This window comes from Colletotrichum gloeosporioides, assembly GCF_011800055.1.
Source record: "Colletotrichum gloeosporioides strain Lc1 chromosome Unknown consensus_27, whole genome shotgun sequence".
Classification (NCBI taxonomy): Eukaryota; Fungi; Ascomycota; class Sordariomycetes; order Glomerellales; family Glomerellaceae; genus Colletotrichum; species Colletotrichum gloeosporioides.
This window is the reverse complement of record NW_025544672.1, coordinates 816,412-833,910: the sequence shown is the minus strand read 5'-3', so window position 1 is coordinate 833,910 and position 17,499 is coordinate 816,412. Positions and strand designations below refer to the sequence as shown.

Genomic DNA, 17,499 nt, shown 5'->3' with positions numbered 1-17,499 from the left:
TTCATCTCGTAAACTGGTCAATCAAAGCGATGTTCTCTTCACTACGTTGTACCCGGAAGAAAGCTGGGGTAAGAAGACATTTTAGTTTGCTTTGTATGTATTGCGTAACTTTAGGCTTTACCGTCAACTTCATGAAAGCTTGAGTACTCGATTTTCTGGTACTGGTATACATGCCTTTGCTCTCAGCTGATGAGATATAATTATGTTAAGTCGGTATGTGGATGAGATGAGAAATCATCCCTTGCTGCTATAGTCCTCATCTCGCTCGTGCTATTCATTGCGACTCCGGATGACAGCAACAACTAGCCGCTCAAGCGATCCATCTTCATATTCGATTTGATCGCGTACCAGCGCCTCAGTGCCACAAATTCATACGAACTGCGTGCATGAAAATGGCTCGCCTCACCAGTCTACCGTCTGAGTTGCTCGAAATGATATGCGACTACATCCGCCCGATGCAACCGATGAGAGACCGCTTCGCCAAGGCCAGTCATGAGAACAACCCCATTGACAGGGACCTACTGCTGGAATGGCGGTCTCTCAGAAACCTCTCCATAACCAGCCGATACTTCCGGAACGTCATCATGCACCGCGGCCTCCTTTACCGTACGCTCATCATCCGTGATTCCTTCCACGAGGTCTTCAACCTCCTGAAGCTCTTCAAGTCAGCCCCGGAGCTCGCCGTCGCAGTCAAACAGCTTTACATCCGCATTTCCCGGTATGATCCTGGTCCGCAAGACTTTGGTCCCCACTACACGCTGTCCATCCTTACGGCAATCAAAGACTTGGGCATGGACTCCGAAGCTGCGCGGCGTGAGATTCTCCCCCGCTCTAGGGAGGCGCCTATCTCGCCCTTCAGGCTTTCCACTATCTCGCCCTTAGGCCTTCCCGCCACTCGTGAGAGGGAGCCCAAATGGCAGGCGTCTGTCAGGCGCTACGGCGTTCTCGTCAAGCTTGTCCTGGCGCAGATGACCAATCTAGAGGACCTTGGCGCCGATATCATGAGCGCGGACGTACTCAAACCTCAGAACAAAGAGTACGGGCAGGCCCATCGCGAGTTCATCAATGTCCGGAACCTCTCTCAGCTAAGGTCTATTTCTCTCAGGGGATCCAAAGATAGCGGCCTAGTCAGTAGTGATCTGGACTTCCTGTTGAGATTGGGACCCGTCAAGCATCTCTACATTGACACCATGAACGCAGGATCGCGCACCGCAGAATGGGTATACAATCCATTTTTCTCTTTGGTGGGCGTCCTGGACAACGTCACCACGCTCATACTCAGCAACAGCACTTTCCTTCCTCAGGGGCTAAAAGTCGTCCTCCGTCATTGCGCGCCGCTCTCAACCTTCAAATACAGCGTCACCAATGGACAGATATCCAGTCTCTCTCTGCCATCTGAAGTCGTCGCCGTTCTGGTAGCCTGGCATGGCAAAACCCTCCGGACGCTTTGCCTCAGATTCCTGCCCGTCGGCGGGAACAACTACGTCGCCAGATCCTCCACCGCCAACTCTTTGATCAAGTCTCTGCGGGGATTCGACGTTCTGGAAAGTCTCTGGGTCGACCTGGACGCCGTGGCCGGGGGCAGTGAGAGGCGTCCCGGAGCATCTCAACCGGCAACCTGTCACACGCTGCCTTGGATCATTGGTGAGCCGGAGCACTTTGTTGCAAGCCTGCCTCGAACCCTAAAGAGGGTTTTCTTTTGTGTCCCGGATAGGACCAACGGATGGGACGATAGTGTTGTTTGGATGGCGCGCGCTGCAGATGAGTTCCCTGGTCTCACTGACATACTTTACTACACTGCGTTCCGAGGATACACTTTCCGTATGGTTGGTAGAAGGCCGGTCAGGTGTTCTTATGTGCCGGTGCTGCAGTGGGATTAACATGCTTCATTGGTGATGGAGTTGTTTTTGAGGTATCCTGAATCAAGACAAGACCAGCGATGGATACGGACGTTGATATCATAGCATTAGTCTTGTGTATTTTTATCATTCTTAACATTAATTAACAACTTCCAAACAACTCACTTCCCCCACCCCTGAACCACGCCCACAAACCTCTCAACCTCCCCAACCTCCGTCGCCCACGTCGTAAGCAACCTCACAACCGCCTCCCCATCACCCCTCTTCTCCCAAACATAAAACACAAACCGCTCCTGCAGCGCCGCAATCAAGCCCACCGGCAGCACCGCAAATACCTGGTTCGTCTCCGTGACCGCGTACACGCCGAACCCCGCCGCCGCAATCCCCGCCGACAGCGCCGCCGCGCAGCGGTTCGCCTGCCGCGCGAGGTCGAAGTACAGCTCCTCGCGGAACAGCTCCGCGAACTGCGCGCCCATGACGCGGCTCTTGGCGAGCAGCGAGCCGTGCTGCTTGACGTAGAACTCGAACTCGGAGGCTAACCTTGCGTCCTTGACGACCACGGCCTCGCCGAGGAGGGCGCCGTTTTTCGTGCCGCCGATCCAGAAGATGTCCGTGAGGTCGAGGATGTCGCGGAGCGTCATGTCGTTGGCGGCGCTAGCCAGCGCGGTGCCGATGCGCGCGCCGTCGAGGAAGAGGAGCAGCCCGTTCGCCTCGCATATTTGCTTGATCGCCGCGAGCTCCGCTTTCGAGTAGACCGTCCCGATCTCGGTCGCGTTGGAGATGTACACCAGCCGCGGCTTCGCCATGTGCGGGAAGTGCCAGTTGTCGTCGACGGCGCGCTGGATCGACGCGGGCGTGAGCTTGCCGCCGTCGAGCGGCGGGACGTTGATGATCTTGTGCCCGGACGCCTCGACGGCGCCCGTCTCGCGCGTGACGATGTGGCCTGAGGACGCGGCGATGACGGCCTCGTGCGGGCGCAGGCACGCGGCGATGGAGATGGCGTTGGCGGAGGTGCCGCTGGGGACGAAGAAGATGCCCACGTCCGCGCGGCCGAGGTGCCGCCTGATGTGGCCGCGGGCGACTTCGCAGCAGGTGTCGCCGCCGTAGCCGGTTTCTTGGGTTGTGTTTGTGGCGATGATGGCTTTGAGGAGGGCTGGGTGCGCGCCTTCGGAGTAGTCGTCGAGGAAGCTGTAGCGGGGGCCCGCTGTGGGCGCGGGGAACTGGGAGGGCATTGTGGGTTTGCGGTTGCGGATTGGGGAGATGGTGAAAGAGGGTGGGAGGTTTTGTGCTCAACCCGCAGCTCCCGGGGGAATTTCTATATACATGTTGACCTTGATTGTTTTGTGTTGCTGATGGCATGGAGCGCCGTGGAACGCATTATCGTCCGATGACATAAAATCCGAGCGGGTTACTAACTGCTACGTTAGTCAGTGCGGGAACCCGGTGGGTCGGTGCTCATGCTCAACAAAACACTGACAGGAACATGTCGCGTGTGTCTCGAAACTTTAAAATAAAAGTACGGTTACTTGCGGCGTGGTGGCGGATATGTTCGGCATCGCGGGGACCGGATGGGGATCCCGGGTTGTCTTATCTTTTGGCAGGGAGCAGGGAGCTTGATGTAGAGCCGTGTGTCCAACGTGCGTTTTGGCGGGGGATGGTCACGAGGATATCGTCTGCGACGCGTCCAGCGAGAAGTCGATGAAACTGCGGTACGTCTCCACGGTTGAGGCGTCGAGGGGCCGCGGGTACGTGAGGACCTTTTGGGATCTCGGGCGCAGGGGGACGCCGGTTGCGGTGAGGTCGTTGGCGTGGTCGAAGAGCTCGGGGTATTTCGCGTAGAATGCCGGGTCGATCTTGTAATACGACGCGCCCTTGTCCATGTTGAGCTGCTTGAACGCGGCGCGGGCGTACGCCGGTGACGAGAAGAGGGCCGTCACGTCCGGCGCCGGGAGCGTAACTGCCGTCGTCGCCGCGTCCGCATCCTCGTCGTCGGTGGTGGACATGGCCGTGATGAGATCGGTGACGCGGATGTAGACGGTGACGTCGGGCGCGCCGCGGACGAGGTCGGACATGGTGGTCTCGACGACGTAGCCGGTGACGGCGTCGCAGAAGATCTGGTCGATGTGGGGGTTGGCGGCGTGCAGCTGGATGAGGCGGTCGCGGATGGAGGGGAAGGGGATCCAGTCGATGACGCGGGGGTGCGGGTGCTTCATCTGCGCCTCTGTTGGCCGGTAGCGCTGGTGAAGCTTGTCGAAGGTGGCGGCGGAGGGGTAGAGTTGCCAGGCGGTGAGCTCGATGATGTGGAAGAAGCGTGTTTTGGCGTACCAGGCCATCACGTCGGGGCGAGTCATGCTGTTGAACATTGATAGGACCATGAGGACTGGTTGGTAAATGCTTTGGAAGGTTAGCTGAAGTGCAAGTTTGGGTGTTTCTGAGGTGTTATGGGTTAGTTACCCTTGCATTGAGGGCTGGCCCTCGGGAGAGAATCCGGAAGCGGCCAGCTTGCTCTTTAGAAGACGTTGGAGGAGCTGGATATGGTCCGAGAATGGCGAATTCGATAGCGTCCAATTCTTCCTGAGGACCAAGCTTGACTCTTGGGTTGCTGCCATGGCGGCCTGGTATGGCTCCACGCCGGTTTGGTACTCGAAGCTCCAGATGTTCGGGATCTGGTTGTAAAGAGGGCTGATGCCGGCGGCGTTTATCAGTTCGGGCAGCGCCCCGGTATCGTCTAGCTGTCCTTTTGAGAGTAAGAATGAGTTTCCGTGGTGATAAAGATGAGCACCCACCTGCTGCAGGTTGATGTCCTAGGTGAGCATCAAAGTCAAACAGTGTGGTGTCAAAGGACGTCATGTCAATCGGCCGTAGCGCAGGCGCATCGGCATTCTGCGATTGATGCAAGCGACTTTCTTCAATCTCACTCGGACACTCGTGTTGCTTGCCGCCACCTGCAGCTGTGTCATTGAGCGTCTTGGACACAGTGTCATTCAACCCTTGCAAGTTGGCCATGAGCCGAGACAGTCTTGTCTGGACCTCGACCAATTGCGCCCGGAGCTGGCGGTTCTCCTGCTGAAGAGCTGCAACTCGCTCATCTTCGGGTTTCTGGTCTGTGTTGACCCTGTTGCTGAGTTCTCGGATGCGCTCTTGCTGTCTGCGCCGGAAGGCCTGCTGGGAGAGGCGGTTGCGAAGTCGCCTATGCAAAGTTCGTAAGCCGTCGCAAAGTGAATAATTTGATGTGAGTTGATTCATACTTGCGCTCCTGCTCCGTCATTGTGTCCTTCTCGTCACCGTGAGGATGAGGCTCGTTGTGACCCATGGCGGTGGTCGCTTTCCTTGGCATTTTGGCGTTGATCGATCCTGTATGGTGAGAAGTTGTTGGTCTGAAGGGAGCTTATCGTCGCGAAATTCGGAAATGTCACCGCCCAGGCCAATTGGGTTTGACGAGGGCCCGTGCGCAGAGCTAGTGCCGGGACCCACCTCCGATCCACCCTCCGAAATCTCCGGTTGTGAAGCACCGGAATCGGCGACTGGCCTTCCGGTCCTCGCTATCTCTCCACCGGCCCGGTGCTGTGCCGGCAGTGTGCTGCTCTCACCGCCCATGACCCCGCGATCCCCAGCACCGTCATGACGAAGTCGACCTACAGCATGTCGCAACCTTCCATGCGGACTCGGTGTGGACATGTTTCGCTTATCGGAGATTTTAAGACATACTGTCTCACGGTGTCTTGGGGTGTTGTCTTGGGGTAACCCGCAGCAAGGGCCGTTGTCTTCCGAGAGATGTCAGACCGTCTTTCATTGCTCATGACGGTGTCAAAGACTTGTCGCAATTGCGGTTTTCTCTTATCTCTCGCATCAAACACGCTCTTCTTCAGCAATGTCCAGCCCCGCTCGTCACCATTGATTGGCGTCTCCTCTGAGCAGGAACAACGTGGCAACCCTTGAAGCCCAAAGCATGACAGCCCAAAATGGGTCTTGAAGCTGTAATGTGTCTTTAGCCATCACCATCGTCAACCATTTGGGGATGCTCGATGGGGATCGCCAATCGCACAATCCCTGGACAGACAAGCACCGCTGCACCCAATTGCGTCAAGTAGCGATCAGCCACATATACGAAAAAAAGCAGCCACCAGGCAAACAACACATCTCGCATGCAGCAATCACGGCAGCAGACGTTGACATTGGCCGCAGTCCAATAGTCACCCAGTCTCCTCCCGCCGCCATTTCTTTTAATAGGCCAGGGCGCGGTGGGAGGATGGACCCTGGCCGTTGAAACTTGGGCGGCTGGGAGAAAAAAAGGGGGACGCTCCTTGGCTGCTCCCGACGGGGACCCGCGGGGCGTGGGAGCCGACCAGTTACAGGCGACGGGCGACGCTTAGTGGGGACCCAGCCACTGACATTCCCGAGCCCAGCGCAGACAGAGTGACAGCCCACCACCTAACGGGCCAATGCACGTAATCGTCGTCGTGCCATTGTGGGCTCTGCTGCGAAAATTGTTAGTGCCGTCGCCTTTTCCCAGCCACTTGGATACTGCCAATGTAATAGTCTGGCTCTTCGCTCGAGAAAGAAGGAAATGTCTGTGTTTCTTTCTTTCCTAGCTCCCGTCATTCCAGTTTGTTGATCTTCGATCGTTTTGCACCTGTCAAAAGTACAACGTCTTTTCGCCATCGTTCAGGGTTGGCCCCTAATCATCAAGCTTCGTGTCTTTCCCAGCCTCCATCAAGAGACAGAAGAGGCACCGAACCCAGAACCCAGACGGAGAGTTACAGCGTAGTGTCTCATTCGTCTTCATCCCACTGTACACTCCCAACAACGCTCAAACGGCGGCCTTCCTCGCAATCATGGCCATGGGCATCCAGCAGCAGAACCACCACCACCAGGGATCACCGCCCATGTTCCCCGGCGACTTTGTCGACTATGGCGGCCAGTATGAGACAAACGACCGCCAGCCGCGAAACACCACCAACGGCGCCGGCAACGGTCGCTACCGCCGCCCTCGATCGCCCTCCCTCGACGACGACTCTCGCTTCACCACCGGCGCCCCCAGCGAGCAGACAAACTCGGAGCTGCACGACGCCGTCCTCGCCCAGGCGGCCCATCAACAGGTGAGTTAGGTTGCCTTGGCTTCCAGTGAGCATCCCACACAAACAAACAGAGAGAGCACGGAGCCCGAGGGAAAAGCAACATCTGCTGGGAGCTGGTAGCTGGTACAGGCACCGTGCCACCAGCCTCCAGAATTTCTTACCTCATACTACCTCCTCAAACTCTTTTCTCGTACAAGGAGCCAGCGCTCGCACCCCCCAGCCTCCCGCCTCCCCTCCCTCCCTTTCACACCTAAACACGGGCACACCCGCTTGCTCGTGCTGCCCCAAAATCATCAGACGAACACACACCTACACACCTACGCGCACATACACATCCATTACCTCACACAAACACCACAAACCACCACCACCACTGCGATCGCGAACACCGCGACAAAGACACACAACCGCTGACAATGTCTTCCACAATGCAGCAGCGAGTAGTCCCAACAACCCAGCCCGCCGGCGCGCGCACCCAAGCCCGCGCCGCCGGCCCCCGGAGCGGCCCCCCCTCCATGGCAAACGCCTCCCAGAACCGCCGCTCATACCCGCAACCGCCGCCCGTCAACTCCCAACTGCCCCCCTACGCCGGCAACCCCGAAGACGAGTGGTCCCCGGCCTCCCGCGCCGCCGCCACCGCCGCCGGAGCATCAGGAGCAGGCGCCGGAGCAGGAGGCTACTCCCGCCGCCGCACAGAACGCCACGCGCGCCGCCAGTCCTCCACCTCCGGCGCGCCCACCGCCTCCGACCCCGCCCTCCAAATGTCCGGCGGCGCCTCCTCCTCCCCGCGCATCAACAACGGCGAACGCGAGCACCACCAACCGCAGCGCGCGCCCTCCAACCCCGCCGGCCTGCGCCCTCCTTCGCCTCCTACAGCAGGCATGAACCTCGGCCTCGCCGGCGACGAGATCTCGCGCCTGCAGAGCCCGTCCATCTCCAAGAGCGTGCTGGAGCCGCTGCAGCGCAAGATGCTCGAGTACCACAACCTGATGGAGGAGGCGCAGGGCCAGATGACGCAGCTCGACGCCGAGCTGCGCGCGCTGCAGGAGCGCCGGCGCCAGGCGGAGCAGCGGTTTGTCGATGCCAAGGGCAAGCACGACGAGTACGAGCGCCAGCACCTCGACGTCGAGAAGGCGCTCCGGGGCGACTATGCCGTGCCGATCCCCCAACCCCAGCAGCAGCAGCAGCAGCAGCAGATACACCCGCAGGCGTCGCAGCAGCAGCACCAGATGTACAACGACAGCCCGCCGCGGACGCTGGGCCGCCCGGCGTCGAGCATCATGAGCTACGACGAGAGGCCGATGAGCGGGCGCAGCTCGATGCAGGGGAAGAAGGGCAAGTTCCGGATTAGCTTGTTCGGGAGGTAGATCGGCTTGCTGATTTGGTGACGCAGCAGGGGGTGTTCTTCGAAGTTGTTTTAATATTTCGTAGTTTGTGATGATGAGGCATTGATATCTATCCGAGAGAAGGGTAGGGGCACATGTAATGACTTTGTTTAATGCGCGGCATGGCAGAATAGAATGCATCTTGCGACGTTCTTGGTGAACAAAAGTTGGTTTCACATTTCAATGATCCGCTGGTGATTGATCTGCGCCGATGTTGATCTGACGGCTTGCTCCCCGGAACTAGTTCCGAGAGTCTCCATTTCGTGGGACACGGCCAGCCCCGCACCGTCCGGGATCCCCAACCGGATCCTTCCTATAGCCCTCAAACAGTGCCAGATATGCCCTAATCAGCATTGAGGTAGCATTGGCGGTCTTTACCTCGTTCGGCAGGTTCTCCGTATGCTCTCTGTCTTAAGCCTATCTAATGCACGCAACATATCTGTTGATGCCTTGAAACTTATTAGGAAGTATTTTCTCTTTCTGGAACACTTAAAACCTGGGTAGCAAAACCCAAGTCTGAAGCCTATCTACATGTATGTGATGGTCTTATCCAACAGCCTATCCTGTGGCAGGATTGTAGGAGGCTGTCGCAAAGGCAAGTCAACAAAACACACAAGTTGCTGAGTCCTTCTTGCATTACTACATCTCCTTTATCTGCAAACACTGGACTAGGTCCGCGATTGCCTTCGCACATCTGAGTAATCCCTAGTCACGAAATACACCCGGGCTGTTCCGCTCCCAGACAATCCTCGTCTCTGTAGCCCGGTGCATACGGACTTCACGGTTCTTGACTGCCCTTCTCATCTGGCTATGCCTCAGTGTATGGATCGGTCTGCCCATTAATCACACCATCCCGCGACCGTGTCCGGGTCGGCAAAGCAGGTTCCACGCCCGTCAGCGCACTGGAAGCCCTTGGTGGCGATGGTCTTGCACGCAAACTCCCACGGGTCTCCCTCGATGTAGCCGCCTTCGTTACTCTGGCACTATAGGATTGTTCAGCTTTTGCTCCCGTAATCCTACCGAAGTTTGCTGTGGTTTACTCACGCGGCCAGAAGGAGTGTCATACGAAGTTCCTCCCCACTGCAAAAACGTTAATAAGTGTTCTCCTTCGGGGGTTTAAGGCGGAGGGTTTGTGTGTACCGGGTATTCGCTCGCGTTGTACTCGGCGCATGCGACAGTGGTCATGCGCCAGTTGTAGCTGTCGCCGTTGTGGCAGGTGCAACTACCGTGAGGGTCGGCCATGCTGCATTTCCTGTGAGCAGGATTCGATAACATGATACGTGGGTCCTCCTTGACTCACACAGTAGAAAGCAAAGCAAACGCAACGGCAAACTTGGTGTACGAGAAATGCATTTTGTATAGCTGATGAAAAGAACGGCGTTGAACGGCACAGCTAGTAGCAATTAAGAAGCAAGCAATCCAAGGAAGGACTTGAGTAAGCTGAGTTCCAGAGATATATTGATAGTCGGGATTATCACAAGCCTGCGGATGTTATATAATGATAGGAAATGCATGTTTCGTTCGAGTCAGCCATCTTTCAATGTGGTGTTCATGAAGTCCTGAGTGACGGAGGCTTTCCGAGGGAAACGATATCTTCTGCGCCAAAACAGAGAGTAAATCCACACTTGGGAATACTCTGTATGACGTGATAACATGTATCGTAAGGCGAGGGCTTCGGTGAGATCCGTGATCAATCTCTTTGAAACAAATATTTACGTTCGTATGGGCCACCCGAGAAGCACGAGGTCATCGGGAACATCCCGATCCACACGGGGATCGACTGCCTTCCTCATTTTTTAAAGGGGTTGATCCCTTCTTTCATTTCCTTCAAGACTCTTTAAGCATGTTTAGATTAGGTATTCTTGGCATCTTTTACGCTTATCCCCACACTCCCTAACTTCCTCAACTCAATCGCGGTGGATGTCCTTGATGCTTGGCCACGGCTAAGCCGTCATCAACGCGTCAGCCCACTTGCGCTTTTCACGCAGCCGGCTAGCGTCGTTGTCGCGTTATCGGCAGGTGTAACGGCACGAGTCATAAGACAGGAAGTTACGAATGACTTTGCGGAGTTTGAGGCCGCATCGTCAGCTTCGACCGTGTTCCCCCCCCCCCCCCCCCCCCCCCCCCCCCCCCCCCCCCCCCCCNCCCCCCCCCCCCCCCCCCCCCCCACTTTGCCACGCGGCAGTCCGAAAGAATCGCATAAAACAGCTGCATGTTGCTGGTAATTGTGTCGTTGATTGAAAAAGGAAATAGGTCCAGTTGTTTATGTCTGTTGAGATGAGTGAGCCGGGCCTCTTCTCAATGATTTGCGGTGCAGCTTCACTTCGGCCTCTATTACCAGCTTGGCCAAGCACGATGATTCCAGAAATCAAAAACCAGCTGCCCCGTAGCGAATGACATGTCAATTCAAAAAGTCAGTGAATCCCGTCACATGCATTGGTTTGCTCGCGATATAGTGAGACCGGGACAAAGTCTGGTTCCTTCAGATGGCTAGGAAATATTTGGTGATCTGTTGTGGTAAAGGTACAAGAGGTGTTTTGAAACTTTCAACCTCGCCATTGCTGTTCTACTGCCATAAATATTATAAAGGTTTACCAGGTCACTTTATGCGGCGAACTTGATCGATCCTTCCAGGCAATCAGCTGTAGCCTGTCGCAACAGCGTCAGGCTCGCCAATTTGCTCAAAGCATGATCTGGGCGGTTTTTTTCTTGCGCGAAGACAAGATTACTTGTGCTCGCTCTCCGTCTTCCCTCGTTCACAGATTGCACTCTTTGAATCGCTGATACACACAATTCAAGGATTGAACCCAGGCTGGCAGGCTCATCTTACCGGGTACAACAGCCGAATTTCAACGCCAACGGTTCGTCCGTGGGTTTGGTGGGGACGTTGGATTGTGGCTCGCTCACTTGATATCTTACTCTGCAGCAACGATTGCACACACTGCCCCCCTGTACCACTTCGCTTATGCATGATTGATCACAGTCACAGGCGGTGATGTTCACTGGAAGCAACCAAACTCATTTTCGACAATTCTCCGTCCACCTGTTGGGGCATACAGGCGCACCATGGGATGTTTTTGGAGCTAACCAAGTACGACACGATGCATCTTCCACCCAATGGATTGAATTGCGCGAGTGGATAAACACGCACTTTGTGCATCTGACACCCCCTCATCATTACGGGAAGGAAAAAAAATCATTATCTACGATGCCTCTTCCTTGAAACTCTTTGCAAGCATCGATGGCCAACGCTGAACCCAACCAACGAAATCGGGGCATTTGACAGGTCGTAAAGATGCTGCCAAGCCATTCTTTTGACTCCACTTCGGATCGTGCGAAGAAGAAGGGGTACTATTCCTTTGGCGATGAGGGGCTCACCGCCACCGTTGGGGCATCTGGGCAATTACTGCGGATATCGCGACATTTCCCTGGCAAGAGGACAGGATTCTGTGCGGATGAACCCGACATGCAAGAGCCATTCCGTGTGACTCCTCGTCTCAAGCAGTTCCTCTACCGGGCTGAAGATCCCTCCTTCGAAAAGGGCATCGGCACTTACGTCGACGTTCTCCACCTGAATAGGCAAGTCTACTATTCAGAGTTGATACATGATAGGTGGCCGGCATTTAAAATAGGCTCACTGGATGTGAACCTTGATCTACAATATGCCATCTTGGATGGCACCGTTTATCAGACGTTCAAATTTGATTACTCTCAAATCACTAGGAACGGATCTAAACCCCCAAGCCCGCCGATTGTTCGGTTAAGGGGTGATTCATTGATCAGAAACCTGGATTATATCACCTTGCCTGGTCAGAATCCCTTCAATAATACTGATGACAGCGGATACAAGCCGGCACGACTAGAACGTGGCAGTATCTTTCGAGAGCATGAGGAAGAAGATGGATATCAAGCGTTCTTGAGTATCGCGGCGTTCAATGATGAGCGTGGCTTCGAATTCGTCAAGGCTCCTGTTCTCCAGATTGGGGAGATGCCAGCCGACTACCTTCTTGGGTGGGATTACCTGCTCAAATGGGACGAGCAAGCTTCCAAGGACATTGATCATTATGGGCGTCTGTCAGTCACAGTGGCGTATACACTTGGGTATGATCAGTCGCCTGTCACGCCCGTGGACACGGTCAAGTTCATGAAGCAGTTGGATCTATCCACAATCCCGTATGAGGCTCAGATTTTCAGCAACAACCCCAGCCTCGATGTCTGTCTCAGAAAGAATTTGGAGCATGTGCTGTCCGTCTGCAGCATTCCGGTGTTTTCCACACGGATCGAGGAAGAGCCCACTGTTGCTCTCACCTGCGGCGACGTGGACAGCCATTTTGTGTCGACAGCGGCGTCATTGTGAGTTAAAGATTTGCTGAAGTCTGTTGACTTTCTGACGAAACATTCAAAGTTACTGTTTTCAGATCCTATTGCTGGCCCTGAAACACTTCCAATCCCGATATGACAGTTTAACGGCATACGAAAATGACCCTAATTACCAACCTACGACGAATGGAACGAAATCTTACGTCCATGGAATGATGAACCGTATCAAAAGGGTATGCAAGGGCCACATACGGTGGCTCTTTAAAACATCGAATACATCTGGAAAGCTTTTCTGTCCATATTACTGGGTTAATGGAGACGAGATCGAGGAATGGCAACTTGGGGACCTTCTTTCCAAAAAGTCTCTAGTCGACACACCTTTCCAAGTCATCAAGGTATGCGACTTCTACGACATGAGTAGTGACGATTTTGATGGCGACGATATGGGGGCACTTGAGCGCATTGTCCGTACATGGATTCAGGAAATCTATAATCATAAAGTCGACACCCCAGGCTTATACGCCTTCCCTCGATATGATACGGAGCCAACTAGGACCTTCTACCTCACAGACCACGCGGTGATCTGGCAAGCCATGAAGTCTGCCGAAGACATGGGTATACAGCTCCCTGCATCCCCAGAGTTCTCGTCGAAGCATATTCAGGAGAGCATCCTCGAAATGTTCGACACTCCAAATCCTTCCATACAACAACGCCTTCTATCTGTGAAGAGAAATCCCGCCAAAACTAGATTTGTCTTTCGGTCTACGGATACGGCATTATTCCGTGCCGCGGAAATGGGACTCTTCGACAAACCGGCACGATTTTATGGTCAGCATGGGCTGCATAAGCAATTCGAGATTTGGGAGAGAACGATACAATACCAAATTCAGCACTACGCCCATGATACAATCAACCGCACTGACCCTCGGAGATTAGCTCTCCCTGTGGTTATGGGGCATTTCAGGCCATTCAATACGACGATGGGGACATCAAATCCAGATGCAGTTGTCTTTGCCCTGCTAGAACTCTCTTCAGACAATGGAATATTTCCAGGCGTACTTGATGAAAGATCCCGACCTGTCAGTTGTTACGAAAACGAGCTTTTGCGAGGCAAGTTCTGGGGAACAACATTCGAGATACCGTATCTTTTGTGGAAGTATTCGCACACGCCGAATTTTGGACATCACCCCAGTAGAAAGCGCAAGAAGCTTGGGGACAATCATTGGGATAGACCGCTTCAACCTGATTATGTCGCAACACTGGCCATGCAATCTATCGCACAGCCAAATCTATGGAACGGTGTACATCGGGATCGATACAACTCTCAAAAGGCATCTCATATCCCTCTCAACAACATGTTGTCTCATAGCAACATCAGGGAGCTTCAGGATGAATGGCTTTACAATCCGCCGACGTTTTTCATTTCTGCTGCCGTCATTCAGAAAGCGCGAGAGGGGCTTGGTAACCTAATGGCCATCCCTGCGGACCTGATATATCTTACCTTCACTGGGGCTGTCGTTGACATTCCCAAGTCACGGCCCGTGAAAACGAAAATGTCAAAGAACAAGATTCCAATGCGAGTCTTGCAAAACGCTACGGATATTCAAAACGTAGTGGACGCGGGCAGAACCGCCGAGGAAGCGAAGAAGAGATTTTGGGCCTTTTTCGCATCAACCCCTTCCGAGAATGAGGTTTGTGTAGCAACCATTCCCGTAGTGTCAAGAGAGGACCGAGACGAGCAGGAGATGAGATCCTTTTTCCAAAGGCATAATTCCTACGACAATTTCTTCGCCGAGGACACTGCAGCCTTGTTGAACACCTGGACAACAGAGCTTCATTTGTCATTTTACACCCTGCTGCACGACGACCGACCAGGTGCTCCCCCTTCAGACGACACGTTGGAGGCCGAAACTTTCCACTTCACGACATTAAGTGGGGTTGAGGCACCAAGATATCTCCGCAAGTTTGCCGCAGGCTTTCGATTGAAGGGCGACTTCTTTGATCGATACTGGACATGCAATTTCCTGGAAGCCAATCCATCGCGTGCAGATGACTATCCTTGGAAGGAAGGAGTACAAGAAGAAGTGCAGAGAGAAGTGCAGGCTTTGCTGGAAAGGCAGTTCGAGGGTGGCAGAATCACTGAAGTGGAGAAGAACTCTTGGCAGCAGAGAAGAATTCTGGAGCTCATCTTGTTTGAACGTATTATGCAGAGGATGAACGAGAGTACGAGAGGAATCCTCGAATGGGCAACATCTGTCTTGATGGGGACGAGGAAGCGGCTGCAAAAGACGTTGAGCCCGACTAAGGGGACCAAGGCCACTCGACCGCATTACAAAGACCTGCTCGACACAATCAAAGAGTTCCGGGAGTTTCAGAAAGCCATTCGAAGGATGGGAAGGCACTATGCCGAGGCCCTTGCGAACATCGATCGTTGGCGCGACCGAGAAAAGGGTCGCGAATTGGAGAGGCCTCGGTGGACATTCAACGACGAAAGTCGGTACCGAGTCATCATTCTGAAATTGCTAGCATCAAACGACGACAGCATTCAAACTCTGCGGAGAAATCAAGACAAAATCACAAATCTCATTGAAATGGAGCTGGACTTGATGCGTGGCGACTTGGAGTTTATGCGAAGCGAACTGAACCAAACACAGGACGAAAACATCAAGTTGTTCACCGTCATCACAACAATCTTTGTTCCGCTGGGCTTCGCGGCCAGCATCTTCAGCATGGACCAAGCGCCAGAAACCTCTACCCTTTATTACATGTTGGCCACCGCAGCCGGGGCGTTTCTTTTCACAGGGGCGATGCTTTGGATTATCAAAGAGGTCGATTTGAGGAAGCCATACGGCGAGTTCAAGGGTTTGTTCAGGCGTGACAGGACCGATATCGAAGACGAAGACACAGAGAGCGACGAGGACGAAGATGAAGAAGAAGCTGATGTGGGTTCAAGTCCAGACGGCACACTGAGTACCAATGGCATGAGCGTGTTGCCAGATTTGGAAAGTCCAGGCCGTCGAAGCTGGAGCTTTCGAACATACAATAAGGAACGGGCAAGAAAGCACAACGATCTAGAAGCCACTATAGGGGTGCAAGACGTTAAAGGTCTTTCTTAAGGCCAGTGACAGTTATTGTATTCATTATTCGGGTAATACCTTGGGTTTGACCAAATATCTCGCATGTCTGCTGCGTTGGGTAAATCCATTTCTTTCATTAATTGCACCAATGACGGCTCTGAGATTGCTCTCGACAGTTGACATGCTGACATCACAGGTCATTCTCAACTTCCCTATGGAAAGGCCTTACCACTGACCTTGAGCGACTTGTTGCCTCATGCGCTTAATTCTTCTTTTGTTACCGGTTCACTCGCGACTTGCAATGACGGGGCGTTTGATCCGAAGTGGCCTTATCTTCCAGATCGTCGACGTGCATCATGGTCTAGATCCAAACCAGTAGGATGTGTGCTAGAAGCAAATGACATCACTGAGCCCGACAAATGGGGAGGAGCTCGCAGATGCCTGATTCGAAAAGCTGAGGGCTCCCTGATCTTCCATGTATTGCCAAGAGACAGGGGTTCGGGAATCATTGCAATCAAGCTCATTCCTGACTGCGCCGCCACAACTTGACCTGCATGTGAACGCCGTAGTGCTGACGCATCCGACCTTGAAATGTCCCAAATCGCTCAACTGGGCATGATGCTCTCGCATATCCCATCTCGACCGGGCGCAAAGCTCGTACTAGCGGCTGATCGTTTTCAAAAGATATTTGCTCTACAACGCATACGTTTAAACCGTTGTTAACCCACTCGTCGAGCCACCTTTCCAGACTTCTACCCTCCCAGTCATAAATCTAGGCCTTTCAACGCCACGATCAATCTTTCAAGCCCCTGGCGTAGTCGCCCCAGGAATATTCAACACCAAGCCACCGCTTCATCTTATATTCCCCTCGACTGCTCATTACCACCACGAATATGAAGAGACCTTTCTTAACATGGCTACTTGCCGCACTTCCGGTCATCACAGCCCTCCCAAACACGACCGTCGAAATAGATTTCCTCTTTCCCCGTGAAAATGCGACCTACACCCTCAACTTTACGGGCATCCCCGTTCTTCTGTCCATCCACAACCCCGCTACTGCTAACGCGTACGGCTGGACTTTCTACTGGGAAACATACAAGCAGCCGCATCCCGACCTGGATTCCCGTCTCCCCGTGAACAGTATCTCTGCGCAGTTCGGAAACACGACTCGGTGGCCAGACAACCCGCACCTCATCACCGATACGACTGGACCCCTAGAGGCGGGGACGTACACCTTCCACTGGAACCTCCAAGGTGGCCCTTGGTGCAAGTTCGATCCAGGTTTTGTGAATTCATCTAGTAGTGCGCTGCATGTTGGCGGCGGGACGTTCGAGTTTGTGGTCGCGGATGGCACGGCGGCAGCGCCTGTACTTACTGGTATTTGCGGCGAGCTGGCAGGAATGATGGACTATGCCTCCACGACTACGTTCGCGAATGATTTGATACCAGGGATGGGGGGTCAAACGGTGACGTGCGGCGTTACAAGGAGCGTCACTGCTACAGCGGAGAGTTGTAAAGCCACACTTGACGAGGGACAAGCGAGGAGCGTGTCAAGTCTGGTGGGTTGGGGGGAGTTTGCGACTGCGTCGGCGACGACAACGCCCACGGCCACTGGTGGTACTGGCTCAAGCGAGGGGCGTGCTATCTCGGTGTCGATCCGATTGTTGAGTTTGATGATGGCCTATATGCTTGTGCATATTGTCTGAGGTACGAATCTAGTTTTGAGGATGGTGGTGCTTGCGGCTATGCTGGTTGTTAGTCCGAATTCATGCCTTTCGTA

At 54.1% G+C, this 17,499-nt stretch overlaps 6 protein-coding genes across 6 annotated transcripts; 4 read left to right on the top strand and 2 right to left on the bottom strand.

The window, feature by feature from the left end:
* Positions 1 to 392: 392 nt before the first annotated feature.
* Positions 393 to 1,880, top strand: GCG54_00007618 (uncharacterized protein; the record flags this gene model as incomplete). Its single annotated transcript, XM_045407597.1, has 1 exon — positions 393 to 1,880. One exon carries the CDS (start codon positions 393 to 395, stop codon positions 1,878 to 1,880), a length of 1,488 nt encoding a protein of 495 aa, XP_045267042.1.
* Positions 1,881 to 2,020: 140 nt separating this feature from the next.
* On the bottom strand, positions 2,021 to 5,196 carry GCG54_00007617 (Low specificity L-threonine aldolase; the record flags this gene model as incomplete). Its single annotated transcript, XM_045407596.1, has 5 exons — positions 2,021 to 3,047; positions 3,522 to 4,253; positions 4,314 to 4,596; positions 4,646 to 5,049; positions 5,108 to 5,196. The coding sequence occupies 5 exons, from the start codon at positions 5,194 to 5,196 to the stop codon at positions 2,021 to 2,023; spliced, it is 2,535 nt and encodes an 844-aa protein (XP_045267041.1).
* Positions 5,197 to 6,694: 1,498 nt separating this feature from the next.
* GCG54_00007616 (uncharacterized protein) lies at positions 6,695 to 8,304 on the top strand (the record flags this gene model as incomplete). Its single annotated transcript, XM_045407595.1, has 2 exons — positions 6,695 to 6,958; positions 7,372 to 8,304. 2 exons carry the CDS (start codon positions 6,695 to 6,697, stop codon positions 8,302 to 8,304), a joined length of 1,197 nt encoding a protein of 398 aa, XP_045267040.1.
* Positions 8,305 to 9,161: 857 nt separating this feature from the next.
* On the bottom strand, positions 9,162 to 9,675 carry GCG54_00007615 (uncharacterized protein; the record flags this gene model as incomplete). The annotated part of the gene is made up of 4 exons (XM_045407594.1): positions 9,162 to 9,305; positions 9,367 to 9,402; positions 9,463 to 9,565; positions 9,623 to 9,675. 4 exons carry the CDS (start codon positions 9,673 to 9,675, stop codon positions 9,162 to 9,164), a joined length of 336 nt encoding a protein of 111 aa, XP_045267039.1.
* A 1,942-nt stretch (positions 9,676 to 11,617) lies between these two features.
* On the top strand, positions 11,618 to 15,758 carry GCG54_00007614 (uncharacterized protein; the record flags this gene model as incomplete). Its single annotated transcript, XM_045407593.1, has 2 exons — positions 11,618 to 12,675; positions 12,728 to 15,758. 2 exons carry the CDS (start codon positions 11,618 to 11,620, stop codon positions 15,756 to 15,758), a joined length of 4,089 nt encoding a protein of 1,362 aa, XP_045267038.1.
* Positions 15,759 to 16,612: 854 nt separating this feature from the next.
* Positions 16,613 to 17,425, top strand: GCG54_00007613 (uncharacterized protein; the record flags this gene model as incomplete). The annotated part of the gene is made up of 1 exon (XM_045407592.1): positions 16,613 to 17,425. One exon carries the CDS (start codon positions 16,613 to 16,615, stop codon positions 17,423 to 17,425), a length of 813 nt encoding a protein of 270 aa, XP_045267037.1.
* Between the last annotated feature and the right edge of the window lie 74 nt (positions 17,426 to 17,499).